General features: G+C 38.9%; 2 protein-coding genes across 2 annotated transcripts; one reads left to right on the forward strand and one right to left on the reverse strand.

Moving 5' to 3' along the window:
* Nucleotides 1-450: 450 nt before the first annotated feature.
* On the reverse strand, nucleotides 451-14,541 carry LOC143881382 (putative serine/threonine-protein kinase At1g54610). The gene is made up of 7 exons (XM_077384422.1): nucleotides 13,312-14,541; nucleotides 12,928-13,212; nucleotides 12,369-12,686; nucleotides 10,998-11,225; nucleotides 4,779-4,879; nucleotides 1,471-1,588; nucleotides 451-1,240 (listed from the first exon to the last, which is right to left on the reverse strand). The coding sequence occupies exons 1-7, from the start codon at nucleotides 13,693-13,695 to the stop codon at nucleotides 902-904; spliced, it is 1,773 nt and encodes a 590-aa protein (XP_077240537.1). The 5' UTR covers nucleotides 13,696-14,541; the 3' UTR covers nucleotides 451-901.
* A 3,701-nt stretch (nucleotides 14,542-18,242) lies between these two features.
* On the forward strand, nucleotides 18,243-27,218 carry LOC143881383 (uncharacterized). The gene is made up of 9 exons (XM_077384423.1): nucleotides 18,243-18,457; nucleotides 18,955-19,067; nucleotides 22,921-23,093; nucleotides 23,613-23,706; nucleotides 24,540-24,650; nucleotides 24,784-24,873; nucleotides 25,622-25,707; nucleotides 26,597-26,661; nucleotides 26,897-27,218. The coding sequence occupies exons 1-9, from the start codon at nucleotides 18,412-18,414 to the stop codon at nucleotides 27,004-27,006; spliced, it is 888 nt and encodes a 295-aa protein (XP_077240538.1). The 5' UTR covers nucleotides 18,243-18,411; the 3' UTR covers nucleotides 27,007-27,218.

The following is a 27,218-nucleotide window of genomic DNA, read 5'->3' on the forward strand; positions in this document are numbered from 1 at the left end:
AAACTAGAAACAACTTAACCACAGTCCGCAGATAAACACCATGCATATAGAAGTTTAACCTCAATAGGGATTTGCTAGGGACCATCTGAGAAGACATTTCGCAGATGGGCTGTTGCATGTGAGAGCAGCCACCTCAGATGAAGTAAATGAAAAAGACAAAATGTGAGCGTCTCACATGCAACAGCCCATCCGCGAAATGCCTTCCACGATGGTGCCTAGCAAGTCCCACATCAATATCACAACAGAACATTCAATTGAGAGCTACATTGTACATCCCAGACCTGCAATACTAAATCTTTGAGACTACTAATAGAAACACAAAAATCTTCTTCAAGCTCCTGTCATTTAGTTTAATTATAATAACTATGAGTTTAGACTTTTGAACGATAATCATTCTGAGTACCGAACTCATTAATCTTGAAAGAAAAGAACGAGGGGAAAATTGAGAAGTACCACACAATGCAAAGTCCTTGAGAAGCACCTGAATCTGATACAAGATGGTACAAGTAAACAGAAGATAGGCGGATTCTATGACACATTTATTGGATTTCACTAAGGCTCCGTTTCTTTCAACGGAAAATGGCCGTAAAAACAAATTATACACCCATTTTTACACTTAAAATGACCATAAAATTTGTTTTACGTCCAGTTTACATCGAAAGAAATCAGAGCCTAAACTAAACAGCATTCAGTTTGCAATACTAAAACAAAAAATTAAAATATACATATCAGGAAGCTAATTCTCTGGCTATAATAAGGCCAGCCATCCAAAATATGGAATGAAAAAAGAAAGACTTTTAACTCACCATACACTTACTGATGTTCCGGGCCGCTTTAAGATCATCCTACAAACACAGCACCTCATAAATCAAGTCTCATCTGTCACGTGTGGGCATGAAGTCTATGGCATGCTTTCCTTCCCTTTAACACGGACACCACGATTCTCTTTCTTAATTTCCTTTGACAGATTCAAGCCAAAAGGTGGTTTCGAGGGGTGAGTCTGTTTTTTTCGCCTTTGAGGGCCCACAGCAGCAGGGTCCACCAATGGGCCAGACCACGTTGGCATTTGTCCTTTTTGGTATATAAATGTCGTGGTACTGAATGGAACATCAGGTGGGTCAAAGGTGGGATCCATGTGATGTGAAGAACCCAATGGAAAGCCAAGTGTTCCGTCCTGGTGTGGCGGAGGAAACTTCTCGCTCTTGCTCTTCGCATTTGCATGCGTAATTAGACGCCTCCTCTGTTATGATAGAAAATAAACACGACAAACAAATTAACTGTTTGAATATTGAATTTGCAGTCGGATAAGAATACGCAAATCAGAAACAATGGCGGTGACGAATAATATGAAAAATGAAATGGAAGCCCCTGAGGTACTAACATCTGGAGTTTTGGACCCCTTTTATAAACCAAAATATTAGCAAGAATGAAAAAGAAATGAATAAAAAGAGGTAGGAGTTTTTGGCGTACATCAAGGTTAGCTTGAAGCTCAGCATTAGCTTCAGGAGCAGGCATTGCCCTTACAGGTCGATCACGTGTGCGAGTCTTCTTCACACCATCTGCATTGGTTCTTCCACCAGCTCTCAGCCTACAGTAAAAAAACCCCAGACCCTTTCAATAATTCTTAAAGAACCCCTGAGTATAAGGAAATGAAGATGGGGCCCGCAGCCAAAAACCAGTGGGTGTGGCAAGTATTCAATGAATGTAAACCAGAAAGGAATATTTGTCATATGAGTTCCATTTGTCAAGAGATTAACACAAAGTTGAAGATACTAATCCGTAAACAAGAAAACCATTTGAGAAGATACAACCATAACCATGCTTGCTAGACGAACAATATACTATTCAGCATCTAAAAGTTTACTAAAATATAATCCATCTTGGGAGGAATAGAGTCTAGGTTGTGGATCCTGATATTACCATTTTAACACAAAGTGCAGGAGTAGCATAATAAAATATCAGATGGCTGAAAAATCTGACGCATACTAAGGTACTGATTTTTCCTCTTTCTTTTTTGGAATGGTGATGGGAGATATATATATATATATAAAGAAAATGATGATTAGAAGTGCAAAAACTAAAAACTGACCGAGATTGTCGAAAGAAAGGATAAATTTCGGTGGAAATTTTGTAAAAATGGCTAAAACGAAAATTCAACCGAAATTTCATCGAAATCTTATAAAGAGACGACTTTATGTAAATTTCGTTTCAATCGTGGCTGAAACCGAAATATTTCAGTCGTTTCGTTTCGTTTCGACCGAAATTTAAAACCATGCTGACAAGATGAAAAACTTTTAGAGACCAAATTAATAGATTTTTTTTACCGGACTTTTGGGATTTAATAATGTTAGGACATGATAGAATTTGTGAATTTTTAAAATTGACAAAATGTCCCATCGTTTGTAAGTTAAGATTTTGACCTGACATGTTTTTTTTTTTCAAATTTTATATTAGAACTGGAAAGTTGACTTTATATCCTTTTAGGTTTTGGTCTTGAAACCATTTTTAATAGATTCAAATGGGGGGTATTCTGTTATTTGCATGTAAATCTTAAGCAAATGGAAAATAAAAATTTACTTACATGACTTACATGTAAATACTAAGAACAGAAGAGGAGAACTGAGAAGAGACAAAGAGACAACTATGACGCAAACTCTGTGAATCGTACGAGTCCTAAGTTTTCAAGTCAATTCGCTCCGACTCGTACAAGTCACCACACGACTCGTACGAGTTTCCAACACCAGCGAGTCACCCTTCCGAGTCGACTCGAAAAACATCCGACTTGACTCGCGAGTCGACTCGTACGAGTCAAACGAGTTTGACAACTATGGACCTAGCCACTATTGATAATGGCACTCCCACGAAAATGAGGTTCAATAGTGATATTGGGACCCAGGTTTGATAACGACACCCTTATGAAAATGTGGCCCAAATTTGATACTAACCATCGTAAATTCTGCACCCAATATCCGAACTCTCTAGCAAGTAAACTGCATTTGTTATTCACATCAATACCCCATTATTGAGCTCATGAACAGATTTATTTTGATTTTTTATGGCAGAAAACATTTTGAACCATCTTGGGATAGCGGGACGGTTGAGTAGTCATTATTAGTGGGGACAGATTCGTCTCATGATTTCTCGTTCACCGCATAGATGTGTTTGCCTTATCTCTAGAATATAAATACTATTTTTCTCTTTCTGTATCAATCAAAATGTCACCACCAAAGCTAATCCCTGTAAGAGACCTCTATGATGAAAAAAAGCAAAAGATCGAACCTCGATGAGACCCACCAGCATGGTTGTAATGACCCACTAAATGCCAATAATGAGAAAAATGAATTGTGACATCTTAAAAACAAAAGGGCAATGATTCCTTCACCAAGCATCACATAAAACATTAATTAGGAATGTGTTACTTCCAAAGATTGAGCTGATCCACAATGAGAACCTTTTTCAATACTTGTGGCCTCGCCAAAAAACAATGGCTCTAAGAGGACCCACTTTGGAGCAAATCTTGGAACTTCACGAGACAAACTAATGAAACTACCAAAGACCAAAACAAGATAGAATGAAAACTATAAGACTACCTACAACCATAGCCACCAAGTTTGGATTCGAGAATAATTCAGCGTTCAAAAAGTGCGTGAAGAGTTTGGGGAGAGATCAAGAAAATGTTTTTCAAATTATCGAGAGAAATTCAAACTAAAGGCAAATTACTTGTAAATTTGTGATAGATTCAAAAAATTCAAGTAAATTGAGAAAATCAAATGAAAAAGGGTCCTACAAAAATTGCAAAATTTTCAACCCAAATTTGATGACAGCCTACAATTCCACTCTCACGCCCTAGAACCCCTCTCTGACTAGCAAATATAAACCCTCCAAGGCACAACAGCAACCCCATTAAATATTGAATCTTGCAATTCTTGAGCTTCTTCTGAAAGTGGGGTTTTCAAGACTAACCTATTACCCTCCCAATCACAAGATTCACTGACCTTAATTTTTTTGACACTATTAAAGGAAAGCTCTACGAGAAACCTTAAAGGACGCCACACCACACCAGGGGTCCTCCTAAAAGCAAATCATAATTGCCATACTTATCCCGAATCCCATAACCAATCAAAAGAAACCTTTGCTCCACGAGCCAAGTACCAAACCCCCAACCTCACATTCCTAGCGCCCCAATTACCTCCACTTCCCAAAATCCGCCCCATATTTTCTTCGAATGACTTGCTTCCATACTGTGTCTCGTTACTCACCAAATCTCCAAAACAACATACCCAGTAGGGCTTGATTTATTTGCTTTAAACTTCTAATCCCCAGCCCATTTTCTCTTCTTTCTCTTGGAAACCTCTTTCGATATTACTAAATTATAGACTATTTTCATTATCATTCCATAGAAAATCTTGTTGGAGCTTTCTTTAAATGCTCCAACAAATCAGTAGGGCGCTAGAATCAAGTAAAAGTATACTGCAATTTTAATCACGTCTGTTTCATTGAAGATATCATGCATACAATCCAACAGCCTTCATATTTACTTGCCAAGTCCTTCCTACCTTTATGCCAAGTTACAACCTGGCGCCTAATAAGGAATCAGGCACACGAAATTTATTTATTTGTACTAGTTTCTGGTACAAATAAAAATAATACCTTGAAGGTATGCTTTTAGAAACAAAAGTGGGACTCCAAATAAGAGTGTCAAGCACAATCATCGAATATTAAAGAAATATGGAATGTAAGTTAGATTCAAAATAATCCATAAACAAAAATACCGATACCTTCTAGCTTCTTCATCCCTTAGTTTAGCATCCATCTCCTTGCTTGGAGGGTACTGAGGAAGACTTGAAGGCTCACACGCATAGGGTTTGGTTGTGAAGAACTGCAAAACAGGAAAAAGGTCATTACGGAAACAGCCTTCTATAAAACATACCCAGTAGTAAAATTGAACAATTAAAATGCCAAGCAATGTAGATTGGAGAAGATTCAAGCATGATATAAGTCCCAACAAAATCTAGATACCCTCATACATCCTTTGATCCCCACAGATTAAGCTTTGAGAGGCATCTTTTTGGTGGTTGGTACAGGAGAAGCTGTAAAACAGGCTGCATACCCGGTTCACCTTTCCCTAAATTGTGAATTTCTATAATTCATACAACTCAACTCAACTAAGCCTTTGCCCCAAACCAGTTGGGGTCGGCTGAATTTCTATAATTCATAATGCAATTAAATGAAAGTTTAAAGTTGTGACAGTTCCACACTTCAATCTGCAATCTATAACACCAAATGGCAGGTTCAGGTTATTGAAGAGTTAGGATGAAACAAGACCCTCTTTACCTGTCACCTACCAGTACACACTCATTTTGCTGTCAAATGTGCACTTTTAAGTTATTTTCCTTGTTTCTAATCCAATGAATAGTTCCAACTTCACTAAAAGAGGTTACAACGTCATGAGGGAGGTGATCTTACCATTAATACAGTGAAAGACCGAGGGCGAGTGTGGCCAGAGAGGATCCTGGAGATCGAGGGAGAGCGCGACCAAAGAGTCTCCGTCCTTGTATGATTAGGTTTGTTAAAGCAAGCCCATTGATTCAAGAATGTCTCTAGAAATTTATTATAAGCAAGAAACAAAATTCTGATCTGACCACATCGTATAAGTTTATATAAGAAACAGACCTTTCTAAAGGATTGTGACTTCTCTTTAGGTCTTTTAACAGTGATTCAACTAAAGGACTCTGGATACTTTTACAAGTTTTCCGTCAATTAGTGTATGCCTCCAACAGCTTAGAATTGGCAAACTTGACATCTAAATCATGAAACAAGCACTTTTCTTTAGAAAAAAGTCATTGGTTTATCATCCAAAGATGACATGAAGAAGCTTACTAACTAAAATCATGCATTTTTTCCTTTTAGTAAATATACTATTCGAATTCAAACAAGACCATGGCCCACTTAGAGGTGTTTTCTGCTATTTTCTTTTTCAACTCCCCTTGCGCATCATAAGTGGTTGAAAACATGGATTCAAAGAGGGAGATATGATGAGATTCAAGTGGCAGCCTCTAGGCCTTGTGTTGATCACCATAGCCACAAGATTTCCATTAATTTAATTAACAAAAACACTTAACTCTTATTGACACGTGCATAACAGTAGCTTACTTAATATTATTAAAAAAAAACAGTAGCATATTTAATCTACCGTATATAGTGGTGTCCATAGTTGTCAAACTCTTACGAGTCGTACGAGTCAACTCTTGAGTCGAGTCGTCGAAAACTCTTACGAGTCATCTGGTGACTCTTACGAGTCGCTCCGAGTCGAGTAAAAAAACTATGACTCTTACGAGTCGCTCCGAGTCAATAAAAAAACTACGACTCTTACGAGTCGAATCGAGTCGTTGGGCTTGGACTTTCTTGCTTTGATGGTTGAAAACTAGGAAGTAGGAACTTAAAACTTAATTATTTTTGTAAGTTACATTACAAGCATGTAGTTATTTACTAGTAAAATGGTGGGCCCTGCGCCATCAAAACATGAGATGTAAAATGGCGGGCTCCAGTCAAATGCATAGGTTTTTAGTGATGGTGGACACCACTTTGTCAATAACATTATGGGTAAAATGGTGGGCCCCACTTTCTACATGGGTTTGGGTAGAGACAGTGGGCCCCATCAATCTAGGCATGGTCATTAAATATTGGACCACCCCATCATAGCATGAGGTGTAAAATAATTAGTCCAAACCATTCAAAAAAAAAGTTGGTCCTACAGTGTATGCATAGGTTTGGATAGAGTTGATGGGCTCATCGGATCATGGTTAAAATAGTGGACCCTACCCATGCTATTCTTAGGTATAGAATATGGGCTCCACCTCACCCCATCAAAAGATCAAAACATGATGTAGGGGAAAATACTTTCCAGGAATTTTTTTTTGGAAAAGGTGAATGACAATTGGAAAGTTACGTGCTTAGTATATATTATGGATGGATGGATAGATTGATATTTTTGGCTTAGTGCTTTATCTATGTGCAATTGGGTTATTTTTTTTTTACATGTTTCATCTTTTGAGATATAATGATATTTTTGCAACTACATTTCTACTCTTTTCAAAAACTCTTACGAGTCATGAGTCGAGTCGAGTTACGAGTCATAAAATTAAGAAATCGAGTCACGGGTTAACAACTATGGTTGTGTCTCCAAAAAGAATGAAAGGAGATATTTCTTCCAGCACATGGTAGTCATAAAAACATATGGGCTAACACGAGAAAAGGTTGATTCCAAAACTCTAAAGAACATAACTTATAAGTTATAACTAGGGGTGTCAATGGACCCAGATGGTTCGATGGATAGTACGAATCTGAACCTTAATAAACAGGATCTAAGCACATTAGAAGGATCCATGGACATATTTTGGAGTTTGGACCCTCTTCGTAAGATCCGGAAAATTTCGGATCGTGATCAAGACATGGCAAAAAAAAACCGATGGATAGTCTGATCTGAAGTCCTTTTACTAAAATACCCTCAAAATATTTATTATATTAAGACTTAAAGGAGGGGTATTTTCATAAAAATGAACTAAATATTGCTTAGCTTACGACTTTCCACTTCCCCCCTTTTTCAGGCATCTTTTTCTCTTCCTTTCCTCAATCGGTTTTTCTTCCTGTAAACTTGCCACTCACCCTCAACAAGGATTAGTCACTAGAAAGTTTTATCGCCACGTACCCTCTAACACTGGAGTTCTTTTCAACAATAAAATCCTATTCTTCATCAAAATCATGGGATATTATTAGATATTGTGACTAATTCTTTTCTGAATTGAGGAACTTTTGGAGTTCATTTCAAATGAAGAAAGCTGAGATTTTTTGTTGTTTTGTAAGTAGGACCTACTTGGACACTCCGATTTGAAATGGATCATGACCGGGACACCAGAAGTAAGATCCGAAGAACACTCTGAATCCGGCTGATAAGGGATTTGAATGGATCATGACTAAGACATAGGTGGATCCGATCCGAAGTGGATCCGTTGACACCCCTACTTATAACCAAGGAAGCTCGAGAATGTGTAGACCACATTTTCATCCATTGCAGATTTACCAGAAAAATCTGGAATTGGACCCTTCCAATCTTCGGTATTTCTTGGGTAACACCTGTTCACATTAACAAGTTCTTTGAGGGATGGATGTGTGACTCATGGCCTTTGAGAGGTCAAATCAGGATGGATGTGTGACTCATGGTTTGAGAGGTCAGATCAAACTCGTGTTTCTGGCCAATATGGGTTATCTGGAAAGAAAGGAACAACCACATATTCAACAACAAATCTAAAAGGATCGTGAATACTTAACAAAATGCCCACACCTTGACCATCCTTTAGGTCGGGCATCTCTGTTGCTTCAGAGGTATCTCTTCCTTCATGTTCCGGCACTTTTGGAGCGATATCTGCAGTGGTCATGAGTTTCAACAACCCCCCTATGCCTCATTGGTCTCCCCCTGAACCTAGTACACAAACTCAATCTTGACAGATCTTGCTCAGGTAATCCGGGTCCAGAAGGTGTGGAAGGTGTGCTTAGAAATAATAATTGTGCCACTATGTGGGCATTCTCAATGCCTATTAGCCAGAGCATTGCTAACAAGCCAAAGGTGACGGCGATCCTGCAAGGGATCCTCGAATCTTCAAGGACACCACAGTTTAAGGAGATTCGCTTAACGTCATTAGGCGGACAAACAACAAAACCCCTTATCCTTGGAGATCTACCGATGCCATTGAGAAATTATAGGGTCTCATTGAGGGCCAAAGGGTGCGTTTCCACCACATTTGGAGGTCTGCTAATAGTGAAACAAATAGCCTAGTTCACTCTAGAGTTAATAGACAGAGATTAGAGCTCTTCCATTTCCTCCTCAGGATTTCATTATTTTCCGTGTCTCTTTCCCCCAAGAGTGATTTTTGTGTGTCCTTCTCTTGTAACTTGACCACCTTCGTCTTAGTTTTAATAAAGTTTTTTAGTCATTCAAAAAATCATAATTATAGCCATAATTTACATTGCGGCTCCCACAAGTGTATAGTTTTCCTTTGGGGGACCTAATTCCATGTAACTAGAGCATGTGCTTCTGAAGCATGGGATGAAAGCTTGCTTTTTTTTAATGGTAATGGATTGCATTGAATATTAAAAAAGGGACTGCAGGGCCGCAACTGAGGTGGTCAGTTACAAATAGAAACAAAAGAAGGCACAAGATAGCAAAACAAAACCCCTCAAGAAGGGAGATAATCAAAGAACTCCAAAGAAGCCCTAATGACTCCGTCTCCGGCAAGCCTGTCAGCCTAACTATTTGCCAATCTTTTAACGTGCTGAAATGTAATCGATGATCCAACAGTGCAATCTGATATTTCATCCATCAAATGCGCAAACCGCCAAGGCGGCCAAGAAGAATCCTTTAACCAACGAATGACATTAAGAGAGTATCCCTCCACCACAAACTTGTCAAAGGAGGCAGACTCCAAATTCGGTCTTCCTTGTAGCACTTCCCTTAACTCTGCCTCGCTAGAATTGACAATACCAAGGGCCCTAAGAAGGCCCAAATTGTCAAACCGCTCTCATCTCAAAGCATATCCCCTATGCCCGACAGCCCTGGATTCTCTAAGCTGGAACCATCAAAATTAAGCTGTAAAAGCCCAGGCGCTGAAGGGCTCCAATCACATCGAGTGGGGACTCTATGATCACTCCCTCAACACACCTCTCGCCACCCGTGCCACAAGTCAAATGCGGAGACGAACTTGAAAGATGGAAGAATCCACATCCAAGCTATGGTTAGAGCTACTATTTTAACAAAGATAAACTTTACGCTTTTGACTTCCCTCTGAATACTCTACCATTTCTCTCCTTCCAAAGAACCCAAAAGGTTGCTAGCAGTATCATGTTCCATAACAGCTTACCTTTCTTTCTTCATGGGATGAATGCTTACTAACAAATAGATTTGGGTGCAAAGCAGAATGCATTCTAAGAAATAGATTTTGGCGGACAGCTTGGCATGCCTCGAGTGTCAGGTACCCGTTGACTGGAGAATAGCTAACATGGTCGACTAGTACGCAGTGGCCGAGCACCGAAAGTCCCCAGACTGCAAGACCTCATTACTCCTTGCTACACACATGTGAGGGGCCATGTGATGAATGTTGGTTCTAAAAATAAGTGATTTATGATTGCGCGTAAAATTGTCCTATATAAGAATTAGTTTTGGGGCATTCAACCAAGGAGCATATTCTTTTATGAACCAAATATGGTGGAACCCCTCTTGGAATTACAATTGCAAGCATATGCTATATGACCACTAGGGGTGCAACTTGGGCAGGCTCAACCCGGACCCGGCAGGTTCAACCCGGAAAAAAGTCGGGTCGGGTTCGGGTTCGGGTTTGGGTTGAGTTTTCTCAACCCGGGTCGAGTTCGGTCGGGTTTGGGTTGAGGGCTTGGGCAACCCGACCCGAGTCAACCCGACATTTTTAATAATTTTTTTATTTTTTAAGCTTAAAATCTCGGGTCGGGTCGGGTCGGGTTGGCAAAAAGGGTTCCTCGGGTCGGGTCGGGTCGGGTTGGCCTCAACCCGACCCAACCCGACCCGAGTTGCACCCCGAATGACCACATCAACACAAATATTTGTGAATAGTAGCAAGGAGTGTTATAACCGTCTTCAAATGGTCTGGGGAACAAAAGTGAATACCATGCAGCATAGAACATTTAACATTCCAACAACACTTGACTCAATGCAGCACATTCCTTGTCATAAGCCACATCACATAATGATGAGGACTGTAGGCCCAATACATGGAAATATAAATCCTAGAAATTAAATACCATGGAAATAAATCCCTAAAAGTCCATTAAAAAAAAAATCCCTACAAGTCCAAATGGGCAAAGATGCCATTTATTGGGCCTACAATCCACATCACATAATGTCATAGTAAAAACAGAGCAAATGAACAGAAAGAAAATGGTTACTATAAGTTTATAACATAATAACTCACCTCACTCCGCAATGCAGCCGAAGCAGTTAGACGTTCAGCAGGGTCAATTGCAAGAAGGGTTTCAATTAAAGGCAACGATGATGGTGGAAAAATTTTAAATGTCTCTGTTATGCATCGCTTATATGGCTGCTGGGGCTTAAATATGGTGGCATGAGGCAACTTCGACTTCTTCCAATATTCTTCTGAAGGAGAGCCACAAAGCTTGAAAATCTTGTGCAGTTGTTCCACCTGATAAATAAAAAATGGTTACAATTATTCTCCATTAGAAATAATTGTATTATCAAGGTTCAAAACCTACCTTTTAAAATAGTCAGTGAGACACAATATATCGTAAATATGGAAAGAATCATTATTATATGCAAAAAAAAGGGCGGCCTAGTGCAGGAGGCTCCCGCCATTGCGGGGTATGGCGAGAGCAAGATGCACACAGCCTTACCCCTGCTTTGCAAAGAGGCAGTTTCCGTGACACAAATCCGTGACTACCAGGTCACAATGGAGCAACCTTACCGTTAGCCTCCTCGTGGGCTCCGCATGAACATAAATTTTTTTCTCAGGAGCTTGCATATAATAATAATAATAATAATAATGTATTATTATACGCAAGAAAATGAAATTTTGGTTTCGGTTTCAGTTTTGGTCACCAAGAAAACAAAAATGTTGCGGTTAGAAATTTCGTGGAAACACTGTAAAATGACGAAAAAGTACAATTTTAAGATGAAACTTCAAAAAATGCTAGAACTCAGCACATGTGATTTAAAATAGAAGCAGCTAGATGCATGGAGCTAAGATGATGATTAGAAACATGTGGAAATTACGAGATCAAACTAAGTGGACTTATGAGAAGAGCATGCACCAGACAGATCATAGTCAACATAAAACATGATGAGCATAGACATTTCATCCATTCAAACAAGAAATAAAAATCTGATTGCATATATTCTGATAGAATTCATAGAACTTCTTTTTCTCTCCACCAAGAAGTTGATTTCAGTTCAAGTCAAGGAGAATATTATATATGGTATTGCAGGCATATGATAAAATATCTTACTAAAACTCAATATGGTGAAACCTATAGGCTATAGCAACTGCTTTGAGTAAATTTAAAAAGCTAAGGAGAATACATAAGGCATTGCACCCATATAACGAACTGAAACAAAATCTGCTATTCTCCAGCAACAGAATAACAATTAAATACCAAGCAGTGGAACAAAACAAGATCAGTAGTTTATAATCATTATAAGAACCCCAATTGTTATTGATATGGTGTGAAACTGAAGAGATCAAGAGAAGTGAAATGAAAACAAAATTGCAAGATTCAGATGATTCAGTAAACAAGAATTTTGAATTAAAAATTATGTATATAGAAGTTACCTCTGTACGTCCAGGCATGATGGGCTTTCCAGCCAACAATTCTGCTAGAATGCAACCTGCACTCCAGAGGTCTACACCTACACCGTAATCAGTAGCACCCAAAAGAAGCTCTGGAGGTCGATACCACAGGGTTACCACCCGACTAGTCATGGGCACCTTGTGATCCGGATCAAAAAATGACGCCAACCCAAAATCAGCAATCTTAAGGATTCCACCATTGTCAAGTAGGAGATTTGAGCCCTTAATGTCACGATGCAGAACGCCTTGGTTGTGACAGTGCTCGAGCCCTGACAACAGTTGATGCATATAACATTTTACCTGCCATGTCAAGAATCTATAATTCTTAGAAATAGCCATTCCACAGAGGAAATCAACAGGGTTAGTAGAAATTAAGGCATGCAATTTAACTACTTGAAGAAACTAAGGCATGCATTCTATCATTCCAGAGAGGAAGTCAACAGCGTTAATAGAAACTATGGCATGCATTTTATCATTCTTGAGAGGAAGTCAACATGGTAAATAGAAACTAAGGTAAAAAATGATGAACAGGAGCTCTTACCTGAGGCTCCGTGAACTTGACTCCCGGGCTCGCAGCGAGTCCAGCCAGATCATGCTCCATATATTCAAATACAAGATACAAACTACAAGACATCCTCGACGTTACCAAACCCTCCAACTTTATAACATTGGGGTGATCCAGTCGCCGCAAGATGAGAATCTCTCTAGCCATAAATTTCACACTCTCTGGTTCCAAATTATCAAATCGGACCTTCTTCAATGCCACAATTTTACCCGTCAAATTATCTCTAGCCTTGTAAACATTACTGTAAGTACCTTGCCCGATCTAAACAATGTAAAATAAAATAAAGATCGTATTAATTCAAGAGCAATAACAGACCAATAAAGAAAGAGAGGGAAAGAAAGAAATAAGAATGAGACTTGCCTTATCCAGCTTCTCAAAAGTATCAGCCCGCCGAGGAGTCCAACCATTGATTGCCTCACCAGCAACAGCCGAAAGCCAAGACGGCCATCCGGCAGCGACCTGCTCTCCGTGCACATTCTTTGGCAGATTACTCAACCTAGGGTTTGTCCTTGACCTTCTCCTCTCCCCCCGCGACCGCTGATTTCCATCCTGCTTCTCCAGTTTCTTCTGATTGCTCCCATTATCAAGTTCAACGAGGTTCTCAATCTTCGTCACTATAACCTGAGACTTCCGACCCGAAGCCGCCAAAGCCCCCTCCTCCTTCTCCTTCTCCCTCTCCTTTTGTCTCCTCTCCAAACCCACTTCCCCATTCCTCGACGCCGCTCTGCCAAACACGCAACCCATCTCTCACGTATCCATACCTCATTTCTCAACCCATTCTATTACCCTCCCCTTCATCCAATCCTCCCTAAACCAATTCCGATCAATCTGCCTCCACATAAACCCTAGTCTCCTAGTCTCCTAATCAAACACTTATTCGACCTAAGAAACAGTATAAACCCTAATTCGTTAATACTGCTTCTTAACCCTACTACGATCGATCTGCCTCCACAAAAACCCTAGGCAACTAATCAAACTCTTATTTGATCAAAGAAGCAGTATAAACCCTAATTCGTCAATAAAAGAAATCAAAAGCCCTACTCCGATCGATCTGCCTCCACATAGACCCTAGTCTCCTAATCAAACTCTCATTCGATGTAAGAAGCAGTATAAACCCTAATTCATCAATAAAACAAATAAAAAACCCTATTCCGATCGATCTGCCTCCACATAAACCCTAGTCTCCTAATCAAACTCTTATTCGATCTAAGAAGCAGTATAAACCTTACTTCGTTAATACAACGAATAAAAAAACCCTAGTTTTTCCACCCTAACAAGCAATAGAAGAAATGATCTACAGTTCCCTCAATTTATAGTGGTCAAAAAAGGCGGAAAAGGGGAACAAAAAAAGGAAACAGTATTCTTTCTTAATTTTGACGATCCACCATTAAAATTGAAGAGAGGGAGAGAGAATGGGTTTCCTTTTTTTTTCTACTTACTTGATTGTAACATTCAAATCGGAGGATCGTCTGAAGATTTTGAAGCTCTCTCCAGTCTCCAAATTTTCACTCTTCAAGAGAGAGAGATAGATCAGTATAAATGTGCCGGGAGTAGAAATCCCGATCACCGTAAAGTCAAACAGGCTCGATTTAGCCTCGTTCCCACGTGGAATTGCTGACTGGCTGGGCAATACGATGATAAGTTCGCGCCCCTTTAGGACAATTCGCTCCCCTGTAACGTGAAAAAGCGTTAAAGTCTGCCACATAAATACATAATTCCGGTTCAACGGTGCGAATTATCCTAAAGGGGTGCGAATTTATCATCATCCTTTTTGTTTATTTATTGGTAAGCTAATGTTTACTCTTTTTACCCTATATTTGGGGGTGGGTTGCCCGAGAAGAAAAGAGTAGGAACATTGTCATTGCACTGGTTAAATGAATTCTACTATTTAGCTGATGTTGGTCAACAATTTTATAAATAAGTAGATGAATGATAAAATGAAGAGTGCCCTTGTAAGAGCCCAATGATAAAATGACAATTTTACTCCAATACTCTGCTTTGGATTAAAAATAGAATCTCAAAATCTGGCCTAGCTTTTACCATTGATATTGAACTATTGCCCTTTACCATTTCATTAATATGTTTATAAGCCACTAATCAGACTATTGGGATTGCCTAAATGGATGCAATTTTTCTTTGTGACCTACCATATTAGAATTTATGAAAAATATAGTGCAGATAAATATAAGGAAAAAAAAATTCAGAAGAAAACACATATGAATCGGTAAAGTACTCATGTCGACGGACCGGGCCCAAGTCCCCTGGAAAGGGGGTGCCAGAGAGGGTGAGAGCCCCGTGATTTCAATCTTAAGGATTTATTGAGACACGTTTAGGGTCTCTTTAATTTTTTATTTTGTTTTTGTCTAAACTCTAATACAACAACAAATTTACAATTATCACCTGTCTTGAATTTTATTTATCCCAATAGTAAGTTTTTCTTACCTAGAAATAAAACATTAAATTCGCTCAACCTACCAAAATTCCCAACATATAGACACTATTATCTTAAAGAAATAAAATAGTCGTTAAGATTATTTAAAAGACCATGAGTAGTCTCTTATGGAAAAGAAATAAAGAGACAAAGCTATGTTAAACACATCCACTGTACTTACGTGAGAAGTTTGAAGGTTTAGCCATGTATGTTGGTGAGATGGTTTGACAAAGATGACCATTTCTTTCTTCCATGGAGAAAATGGTTGTTGTATTGTCCTCTCATAAGAGCTAACATTGAACAAAAAAGGCTCGAAGGGTTGTTGATTTTTTATTATGAAAATGAGTTTTTTCTCGTGTTTGGTTAATTTAATTTTGGTCATGCTTGGTTGGCTAGAAGAACATTTTTGGTAGAATCTTTTTTCTTGAATTATCTTTCTTTTTCTATTATTTTTCATTATAGATTCTCTAAGAAAGGGTTTTCAATTGTTTGGTTTACTAGGAAATTTGCTTCTCAAAATCTTCTTGGGGTGCGATTACCTGAAATGGTTGTCTGCAAATAGGCTATCTACATGGGCTTAACCGGATTTTGTTTGGAGGAAAATGACTATTTTTAATCTGTAGTTTTAGTGATCTTCATATCCAAATCCCTCTGGATCCAGCCCGGGGGATATGGCCGTGGGCAAGGCGTAGTCGTTATCCCCATTTTTATGGCTCCCTGGATCGACGATGGCTCTCATCAAGCTTTGCTTAACCTGAGTCTGTTGTGGGAAAGTTTCCCTCGCTCGTCTTGCTGTGTGGGTCGTTCAGCAGATATGGGAATAAGTGCCTTGGGCAACCCGACCCTAACTTGACCTCGTCTTTTAACTTTATTGTTGTTTTCAAAATCTTAGGGTTGTGTTTTTTCCCTAGACAAGATTTGGAAAAAATGAGTTGATGTGTCAGGTTATGGTTGAGAGATTTGGAGACGGGTTGGGTTAGAGTTGACCCTCCTTGGGCTAGGGTTGGGTCGGGTTAGGGTTGAGGAATGCTACATTGGGTTGGATTAGGGCTGGCCTCAACATGACCGGACCCAACCCGAGTTGCACCCCTAGGACTATACTCCTGCATTGTTTGTTTTAATTGTTGCCATCTCCTTGTATCCAAAGGAGTAGAAGTGCTTCGGAATCAACTTTTTTGCTTTTTTATTTTTCCGTTGAAGACATAATGACCGTTGAGAAGATGATAATAAGTGCAATGTGAACTTAGAAGAAGTTATTGCAAAAAACATCATCCGTGCAACACTCTTTTCCTCTACGAAGAAAGCGAGGATGGTGAAGGTGAGAAACTCTGACTTTTTCTCATCCTGATTTCATCATTGCTAAATCAGCAGTTAGGATAAATTGAGATTTTGCTTAGTTACCTAATCTAATACCAAGATGACTATACAAGGATTGGAAAATGATATATTCAAAGGACGCCCCTTTCTTGTGCTGCAAAGGGGTGGCCCAGTTAAGAAAAGGGGGCGAATATATCACTTCCAAACATAATATTAAAACTCCACCAGCCATAAAGGCATTAACGGGCACTGCACGTCTGCACCATATCCCAATGGATAAAACGTAAAAAATGGGCGCCCGCCCCTCCCCTGGTAGGCTATTCCCCCCCCCCCCCCCCCCCCCCCCCCCCGCGGCTGCTAACGCTAAACGTTAGGCTTTAACGGCTAACTCAAAACGGAGGTTAAATTTCCCTTGTTTTTCCTTTTTTATTTGATGACGTAGTGTGTCCCCCCGCCCCGGCGAATCATGTTAGTGCACGTTTCCCACCTCTCTCTCTCTCTCCACAATAGGAATAGTTGATGGGCCTCCAAAATTCTCCTCCTTGGTGCCCAAATCCAACCCACAACAGGAACAGTTGATGGGCCTCCAAAAGGTCATCAAGGCCATTAGATCTGGTAAGCGAGGTACTTAAGCAGTGGAGTGCTCGGAGGCTTGCAAGACCATAGGATGATCTAAGCGGTCCATTTAATAGGCCACATCATAAATAGGTTGTGTCCCCAAAAAACCATTTCCATATGATGATCGTTGCCCTCAGATATAAAGAGAAATTGCTTATTATGGAAACCTCTATAGATTGGAGGGTTGTGATCGTCCTATGCAAATGGCTTTTGGGGCACAACCCATTTACGTTATGGCCCATCAAATGGACGGCTCGGATCATCCTATGGTCTGGACGGTACACTTCATTTTCAAAAATATGGGTGGGGCCTAAATTGAGCCTTAATGTTACTGTACGAACCACACCATAGGATGATCCAAACCATGGACGGCTTGGATCATCCTATGTTGTGGACGGTACACTTCAATTTGAAAAATATTGGTGGGGCCTACGATTGGGCCATGATGTTACTGTACGACCAACTCAATAGGATTATCCAAACCATGGACGGCTTGGATCATCCTATGTTGTGGACGGGCCTTAATGTTACTATACGACCAACTCCATAGGATGATCCAAACCATTCATTTGATGGGCCACAATGTAAATAGGTTGTGCCCCAAAAAATCATTTCCATAGGATGATCACAACCCTACAATCTATAGAGGTTGCATAAGATGTAGTTTCTATTTAGATCGGAGGGCTAGGATCAGCCTATGGAAATGATATTTTGGGACGCAACCTATTTACGTTTATGGCTCATCAAATGTACGGTTAGGATTATCCTATGGTGTGGTATGGGCGGGGCCTACGTTGTTCAAAGATGGCCCCACCATTCCACCAACTGTTTCTGTTGGGCCCACCAACTATTTAGATCGGAGGGCTAGCCAGCCGTCAAGGGGGGGAATATCAGCGCCCTTAAAAAATATAATCATACGTCATCATCGATACCCAATCCAAGGCGAGTAAACGAACTCTCCCACACAAATCCATGGAAATAACTAGTACAATTCTTCAAATAGCCGGACGCCCATTCTTATCTCTTCGCCCAATACGCCCTCTCTTCTTCTTCCCAAACCCTAATCTCCATACGAAACGAAGCCCCCAATCTCAATGTCTCTCCAACCTCATTCTTCCTCCTCTGCATCTTCTGCCCTCGGTTAGTAATATTCATTCACTTGTAGATACAGACGAACCAATTTCATCATTATTTTCCTTTTCATGGATTTCATATTCGCACCCTCCTCTTCATTTTTAAACTTCTACTACTGTCCATTGTTTACAACTTCTTGGTAACTGAAAATTGAAATAAGGAGAAGGAGTGGGGGTGCGAAATGATATTCATTTACACCTAAGTAATGCACAGCTTTAAATCTTGATTCTTTCAGTGGAGATGCTGAGAATGTTATCAGATGAGCTTAGACTCGTATGATGTCCCTAAAAATGTGTTTTATTGACGGGAATGATGCTTTATCAGTTTATTTTTCATTGATAAAAGATGCAATGAATGATTTAGTTTTCCATTGAGCGAGTGCATGATGAGGGACTCAAAAACTTTCTTTTGTTTTGTTAGTCGACTCGTCAGAAAATTATACAATGTCAGTTAGGATTAACTAGTTGGGCAGAAGAAGACTTCTTAATTTTTGGTGAATGTAGGTGCACCTAATGAAGATTTGGAGGTTTCTTCTTCTGGTTTGGTTGGGGCAAACGATCTGTTAATTGTAGGTCCGGGTGTTCTTGGTCGAATGGTAGCAGAGAAATGGAGAGAGGTATTCTTTTCATCCATTTGAAAGATAAGATAAATTATATTTCTTAATTTACTGTACTGAATTTTCTTCATCTATCTCTTCATAAACATGACCGAATATCAACTTAATACCTTTCTATATCCAGTTATCCGCCATGGAGGTAGCTTCTTAGCAAGTTCGATATGGTTGATATAAACCCTAGATTTCATCACTTCATATGGGCATAATTTGCTAACGTGTCAGCCATTTGGTTGCCTTCTCTATACTTGTGGGCGATGGTAGGATCACTTCCCTCATTAAATTATCAATTTCCTGCCAATAGTAAAGAATCGACCAAGGGAAGCTGGTTTTACCTTGGAAGTTATTGATCAACACCTGGCTAACCGATTCAATCCAATCCTTGGATCCCCTTGACCTTGCAATGCCCAAGGCCATCCAATAATACTCTACATTCAGCTTGCATATTACTACCCTTCCCATAGTTGTGAGAAAATGCCAAAATCACCTTAGCTTTACTGTCACGAATAATACCACCACCACCAGACTCACCTGGGTATCCTTTAGATGCACCATCAATGTTTAATTTAAGCAAGTTTCCAAGCGGTCTTATCCAAGTTGCCCAAATTCTCTTAGGAGGAGTAATTTTGATTTGCTCAATGCTGAATTGAGATAAGGCCAATGAATCAATAAAGGACCTGGGCTTGGCACTGCCTCCAATGGATTGAATACAATCCATAATAGATCTGATCACTATAGAAAAAAAGACTACTTTTACCATCCATATGCATTCTGCACCTTTCTTTCCAGATTTCTTAAGATATAATGCAAGGAACTATTCTCATAAGGTTGCCTACTTGAGTTTGGCTCCTTCTGGATATGTTATACCAGTAAAGCAAACCTGCCATGCATGCTCTGGTTTTGGGTCATAGGAATAGCTTGGTTAAATAACCTCCGTAAAAACAACAAGTCGTGGTGAGCAAATCCTTCCAGATAAATCTCGCCTAACCCCTTTCACTACATTGCAATCTAACAGTATTCCATGTTGAGCTGGTCGAGAAGCTACCAAAACTATTAGACACACAAATTAACTGATCTTCATGGTTAGATAACATAATGTTGGAGTTGATAATAGTGTTCACAATATAAGCTGACAGGTGAGCAACGGATTTATTGGCGTTCCATTCCTCAGGCTCATTAATCGCATCTTTTAATTCTCATGTTGATATTAACAATTGCTATAATATCAACATGATTTAAAAGAGGCATGTTAGTTATCCATCTGTCCGTCCTGAAATTTGTGTATCCTTTGCTAACTATCCATTTAGCTTTCAACATCTAAATATCTCTCATAAGCAGCATATCTTGCAGAGCTTAGAATATTTAGCCTTAGGGTTCACACAGCAATACTTCTTATTATATTCCTTAAGTACCGATAATTCATAAAATCACTCCATAAAGATTGACTACCGTGGACCCTATTTTAGTCTGAAATCCATGACTGTCACCTTCATCACTTTGGTATCAAGCCCACCTTCCACTTTCTTTTTACAATGTTTGTCCCATGCCAGCCATTGATGCTTGTTCCCATGCTCTGTCGCATCCCACCGGAAGTTTGCCAATATGTTTTCAATTCTTTTGATCACTAGCATTGGAGGGTTTATCGTTGAAAGCTTGCCTTTCCAATTCCAACCTTCTACTATACTTCTTATTTTATTGACCAGCTTCTAGAAGAAGTCTATTCTTAGTCTACCCCTTGAAGAGAGGAATACCAAGATAAGTGATGGGAAGCCTCATTTGATTGAAACCCGTAAATGCCTTGATAATGTTTTTCTTCGCTATTCAAAGAGTCTCTCCACATGCAAAACTGCTCTTGTTCTTATTAATCAACTGACTGGAAGCTCTTTCATGCTTCATTGAAAACAGCATGATGTTCATAAAATCTTTTAGCTCCATTATAAAAAATGATAGTGTTCTATACAAACGACAATGGGGAATAGGCTTGCATCCCCTCTGCATAAGGGTGTCAATTTTGGCTCGGGCTCGGAAGCTCGCTCGAGCTCGGCTCGAATCCTTAACGAGCCGAACCGAGCCGGCTTGCTAGGCTCGTTAAGCTTAACGAGCCGAGCCAGATTTAGGCCAGGCTCGGCTCGGCTCGGCTCGTTAAGGCTCGTTAAATATAATATAAATATAATACAGTAGGAAACAGCTGGAGGCATAATCATCATGAGTCATAACTTTTTTCCGTAATTGTCATAACTTCCTACCTTTTGTTGGTATTTTTTTGGTAATTGTCATAACTTTATAACTTTTGTTGGTAATTTTTCATTTAAAACTTTACACTTTCAGCTATTTTACTTTTTTCGTAATGATTACTTTTTTTTTATTATTTTTGCTTTTCTAACCACCTTTGGCATGTGCGAATCTCTGCACCAAGGATGGTCACATGCCCGAGAAGTGGCATAGGAGGAGTTTGCTAGCAAATTCCTATAAAAAAAGAAAAAAGGAAATGTTATCAATTACTGTTTTCTTTTTAATATAACCCAAGCAGCCAAGCTCGATAAGGCTCGAGAGCCTAGTCGAGCCTGACCGAGCCGAGCCGAGCCGAGCCGAGCCTGGCCAAGCTCGGCTCGTTTACACCCCTACCTCTGCATATAATAATAATTAGCTTTCTCACTATTGAAAGCCAAATTAAGAGCACAGCTCAACACTTCTTCAGCAATAATGAAGAGGTATGAAGATAACCCACCCTAATACTTGTAGTCGACTTAAAAAAACCCTTAAGACTCCCCATTAATCAACACTGAGAACCAACAGTTATCAATCATTGTAAATAGTAAATTATTGATTTGAATATAGCACTCAAGATCATCTCTATATAGTAGACTTGAGTATATTTACCCTGGTTGAGATTGAGTCTGGCTTGGTTCAATCCCGAAGGTAGTGTTGCCTAAATCCCTTGCATGATTTGGAGGCCCCTACTACCTTCAAGAAATGGCATTTGCAGAGCGCCTCTAAGCTAAGATTCAAGGTTAAAGAGTTAGTAACTGTGCAATCTTGTTTCCTAATATGAGCTAGGACAAAGATAAAGACATCATGTCTTGGCTTTTTAAATTCTTTTCATTACTAGAATATCTAGATGTGTTATCATCAAAAACTTTTGTTTTCTACTTTTCTTTGGAAAATAGGTAGAATATAGCCATTTTCAATTTCTGTTTCGTTTCTATATATTGTAAATTCTTTATTCTTATACTTATTTATTTATTTTATATATTTTTTTTGTGTGTGGCCTTGGGGGTGGGGGTGAGTGAGGAATTGGAGGGACACATCCGTATCTTATGCGGAAGTTTATACATATAGGAGGTGTATGATTACAATGAATGATGTGATTTCAACAAGTTGCTGCTATTACGTAATCAATCTTTATCCAGCTCAAATAGTGTGTTTGTGCCTAAGCAACTTCATGCTTTTCTATACATCCCCAAAAGGAAGTGCCTCTCCGCCTCCACTTTTCCCACCAATCACAAATCCATCTCTCTCTCTCTCTCTCTCTCTCCCCCCATGGGCAATAGTTATCACCTATCAGCTGTCACTGTTCTTGCATGGTTTGGCTTGATTCATTGGGTATGGTTAGAGCTGACTTAGTCTTGGCCCTTGGGGGTACTCCGATGTTCTTGACGAGGGATTGCATACAATTTTATTTACTGCACATCTATACATGCTCCATGTTTTTTTGGGTTGCAAGTGGAAAAAGGTTTGTTGCATCTACGTGTATAGAAGGATACTCTTTTAACATTTAATACCTTTATAATTCTCCAATGCAATGGGATATGTTCCATGAGTTGATATTAAGATTGTGACCTCCATTCTGGAACAGGAACATCCAGGTTACCAAATTTTTGGACAAACAATGACCACGGATCATCATGATGAATTGATAAAAGTTGGGATCAACCCATGTCTAAGGGGATCGAAAGCAATTCATCAATTTCCTTATGTTATTTTTTGTGCTCCTCCATCCCAAAGTGTAGACTACCCTGGTGATGTCAGGTACACATGGTGAAGCTTTTCAAGTACATAAATTAGTTGTCAGTGCCTATTCTGAAACTTGACCATGATAACTTCATATTTCTTAATCAAAGATACATTGCATTGTCTCAAAATCTTGTCAAAAATAAAAATCAGCCATCATGCCATGTCCAATTCTTGCTTTGTTCTATGTGTTATTTCATAGAAAACTGTCTAATATCTAATAATTGGTACTAAAAACCTAAGACTGAAGATTTGGTTTTGTAATTTTTTTTAAGTTTTGAATAGTTGACCTTAATTGTCTAGCGCTTCACAAAACTAAGTAATGAAGCGGGGCCCCATTCAATTTTGGTCCTAAATTTTTGAGACTATCTTAAAGGAAGATTATGAGGATGACGATTGCATCAGGAACTTTTCCTTTCAATGTTCAATCGCCGCCAATTCTTTTCTGATGAGAATTTAGTCGAAGTCATTTGTGTGAAACTAATCTTGTGTGTCTAGTTATAAATAACAGAGGTCTGAGTGTTAAACAATGTGCAGGATGGCTGCATCAAACTGGAGTGGTGAAGGTTCTCTCTTATTTACGTCAAGCACTGCTGTATACGATTGCAATGACAATGGATTATGTGATGAGGTGTTAGTTCTAATATACACATTGTTCAACTGGTAACAAATTTGATTTAGTTCTTCTTGTTGTAACATGGAAAAATATGTTCCTTGTGTACTTATTGATGTATGTGCATGTCCTGTGAACCCTAACTTTTAGTAGAATCTAGTGACCTAAATCTGTCACCATTACTCTTTAAATCTGGTTATATCCTGAAATTTTATGTTATCTGGTAAGAAAAGTTGATAAAAAAACATGTTTCTTGTGCTTCTTTAATGTGTCCTCTAAACTCATGCTATTAATCAGGTTTAGTTATTCTTTAGGCCCTGTTCGTTTGGGATTATGACAGCTGATTGTCACCCCCAATCCAATTATTTGACTCGAAGTTAATGATTTTGAGTCCGATAATCCAATTCTTATTTTTTATTTTTTTTGTATTGTGTGTATGGTTTTTTTTTTTTGGGTGGGGGGGAGGATCAGTTGCCATAATCCCAAACGAACAGGGCCTTAGGTCTTAACTAATCACCCACATGAAATTCTTATGGAAGGAGGAAAATAAGTAAGAAGCAGAAATAGTAGAGAAAAAAGAGAGAAGAGGAGAGCAGAGGAGATGAAGGAAATTCATGGAGGTTGAACTACAAGTCTACAATATACGCATTGTTTATTTTTTATCATTTTTTCTTTTCAACCTTGGGAGCTCAACTATGAAAGATGATAATATAGCTTCCTTGGCCGCCAAATTTCTCCGTCATTCATCACCTTGTTTAGTTGACCTTTTCCTGTTCTTGTCCTTATGGTTTATGTCTGTGCCAATGTTAAGAAGCTAACTTTTAACTAGCATTTTGGGCATGGCTTTGCAGGACTCACAAATTTTTCCGATTGGGAGAAGCCCTCGAACTGATGTTCTTTTAAAAGCAGAAAATGCAGTGCTGGAGTTTGGCGGTTGTGTTCTTAGATTGGCAGGGCTTTATATATCCTACACACAGTGCTTTTTGCCAAAACTTGGGCCTTTCTTTGTGCTGTTACCAGAAATTGCAGTTATTCACAACTAAAATTTCCATTCAAATATTTTATATAGTGTTTGGTTCCATTAACTATTTATACAAGTCAGATAGAGGTGCCCATGTTTATTGGTTAGAGAAAGGGACTGTTGGCTTTCGTCCGGATCACATACTCAATTTGATTCACTACGAGGTCAGGTTTCATCTGTGCTCCTTTGTTTGATTCTTGTTTTAAATGCTGAACTTTCTCTGATAATCTGATTCATTATGAGGTCACGGCTTCCTTCTGTGATCTTTGTCCTATTCACTGGTCTCTTTTGTCGTGGGTTTCTCATTCACAATTCAATCCAGTCAGTTTGCACTTAGCAGTGAGAGGAATATCTGTGGTCAAAATGCAACAATTTTTTATTTTAACCACTTGGGAAAGAGTTGTATCAGGTTTCAGTAACCTAAAAGGGATGCTAAAATATGCAATATGTTAGGAGACTATTTCCACAGGGACATGAGATGAAGACATACTTGTGTCAAGATTTTCCCAAACAGCCCTTGTAATATTCCCAAGTTCATGGGGATATTTTTGTCATTTATCAAATGATATGGTTATTTTGTCATAAAAATTTGTATCTTTGAAAAAATGGAAGAATAGATAGGGCTCTCGGGGACATCCTGAGATGGATGAGCCTTCCTAGCAGCTCTCATTTCCATATCACTTCCTTTCTCCCACAAATAAGAGCCCAATATATGCAGCCTACATTTGAAATTCTTTATTTTTCTAGCATGTTAATAATAATTCTGCATGCTGAATTCAGCAGGAATTCCTTTCATTTGCTTTTTGGGTTACTGCAGCAAATCGTAGGTTATCTTGGTGGATATGAATCTTAACTGCTTGTTGGCCTCTAACCTTGAAATGTTATGCTCTGATTTCTGATTTTCATTAACAGGATGCTGCAGCTCTCTCAATTGCAATTTTGAAAAAGAAATTTAGAAGTCAGATTTTCTTGGGTTGCGACAATCATCCTGTGTCCAGGTAATGTTACCAGGCCACTCTCTCCGCATTATAGCCATGCAAGTGATCTAGAAATTAATAAATATCCGGCAAGACAAGGTTTTACTTGCATAATTAAGTTATTATATAACTATAGAAATGTGTAGACAGCAAAATATTTATAATGATATACAATGCTATTTGATATCCTGGTCCTTTTTTACCAAAAAACTCTTGAAAATTTCCGTTTTTAAATCTTATCAGCCAAGTGAACAAGCAGATGACTATTTATTAGTGGTTTTTTAAGTGGGATCTTTCCTTCTGGGCTGTGAGGAAATTTTTACAGAAACAAGATTTGGTTACTTAACTGATTAATCGATATTGAGTCCAAAACTGATTTTTCGATATTGGACTCACAATTAAACGCAATTTTGAGTCCAATAATCAGTTTTGGATTCAAAATTGAGTCTCAAAATCTGAAACAAACAGGACCTAAGTGATTCTAAAATTTTAAATGAGCCCCAAAGAATATCTGATTTTCCTTTTCATCAGTGGTTAATACTTCTCTTGCTATTTGGAAAATGGAAAAATGCAGTGTAACATGAAGTAGCTGGGAAATTTGAGAGGGGGTTCTTCTCAGAAGCCTGATATTTGGGCCTCTCTCTAAATTTTGAACTTCTCTAGTTGGCTGTTGCACTTTTCAATAAAATGTAATAGCCAATCAGAAAGGTTCAAAATAAGAAGAGGGTATATCAAAGAATGGGTGCAAATATCAGTTTACCTATTTTATTATACGGATGCCAGGAAACCATGACTTTGTTGGCTTTCCCTACTGCTAATTCAACCTCGAATTTTCACTCTGCTGTCAATCCAGTTATCCTACAGTTCTAATTTATCTGAGGAGGTTCTATTGCTACTTTCTTTATTTCAGGCAGGAAGTAATGGATTATGTGAGCAAAAGTGGGAAATTCAGCAAAAAGTTTGAGGGTTTTACAGGCAAGCTCTCTCTGGCATTTAAAGACAAACCATCAAGATTATGGGTTCAACTTGGGTCGGGTTGGGTTGAGCTTTTGTTAAAAATTAATTGGAATCAACCCGAACCCAACCCTATTATTGTAAAAGCTCAACCAAAATCTCCAAAAATCGACCTGCGCTTAATCAAGATGGTATGATTAATTGAACATTTCAATCTGAAACCTCATACATGGAATGTATATATTTTCATTTGCAGGAACTGATGATCCCTTGGGGAAGCAGTTAAATAACTCAAAAACTCGTACTGAAATCAGATGGGAGCCGAAATATGCGAGTTTTTCTCATTTCCTCGGATTGTCGGAATAGGTGTGAGTGCTCTCCTTAAGATTACTTCATTCAAATGATCAGTTAAAATAACTAGTTTTTACTTCAGTATCACCCGTTCAACCTGTTAATGTTTGTATTACTCAACAAAGCTGTAATCTCAATTTGAGTACAAGTACTTCTATATATGCGCATGCTGTTGAAATAATTTTGTATCTGTTGGAGAAGAAAGAATAGAAACCGGTTTGCTTCAA

This window comes from Tasmannia lanceolata, unplaced genomic scaffold (genome assembly GCF_043159265.1).
Source record: "Tasmannia lanceolata isolate RefF3 unplaced genomic scaffold, GAP_Taslan_0.1 ptg000007l, whole genome shotgun sequence".
Taxonomy (NCBI): domain Eukaryota; kingdom Viridiplantae; phylum Streptophyta; class Magnoliopsida; order Canellales; family Winteraceae; genus Tasmannia; species Tasmannia lanceolata.

What these genes read in the sequence shown, in the direction of transcription:
- LOC143881382 (XM_077384422.1), bottom strand. Translation starts at nt 13,695, where the DNA reads ATGGGTTGCGTGTTTGGCAGAGCGGCGTCGAGGAATGGGGAAGTGGGT. An exon ending in TCAAGTTCACGGAGCCTCAG is followed by an intron (nt 12,687 to 12,927) that starts GTAAGAGCTCCT and finishes TTGACATGGCAG; the next exon opens with GTAAAATGTTATATGCATCA. An exon ending in TCATGCCTGGACGTACAGAG is followed by an intron (nt 11,226 to 12,368) that starts GTAACTTCTATA and finishes TTTATTTATCAG; the next exon opens with GTGGAACAACTGCACAAGAT.
- LOC143881383 (XM_077384423.1), top strand. Translation starts at nt 18,412, where the DNA reads ATGTCTCTCCAACCTCATTCTTCCTCCTCTGCATCTTCTGCCCTCG. An exon ending in ACAATGGATTATGTGATGAG is followed by an intron (nt 23,707 to 24,539) that starts GTGTTAGTTCTA and finishes ATGGCTTTGCAG; the next exon opens with GACTCACAAATTTTTCCGAT. An exon ending in AAAGTTTGAGGGTTTTACAG is followed by an intron (nt 26,662 to 26,896) that starts GCAAGCTCTCTC and finishes TTTCATTTGCAG; the next exon opens with GAACTGATGATCCCTTGGGG.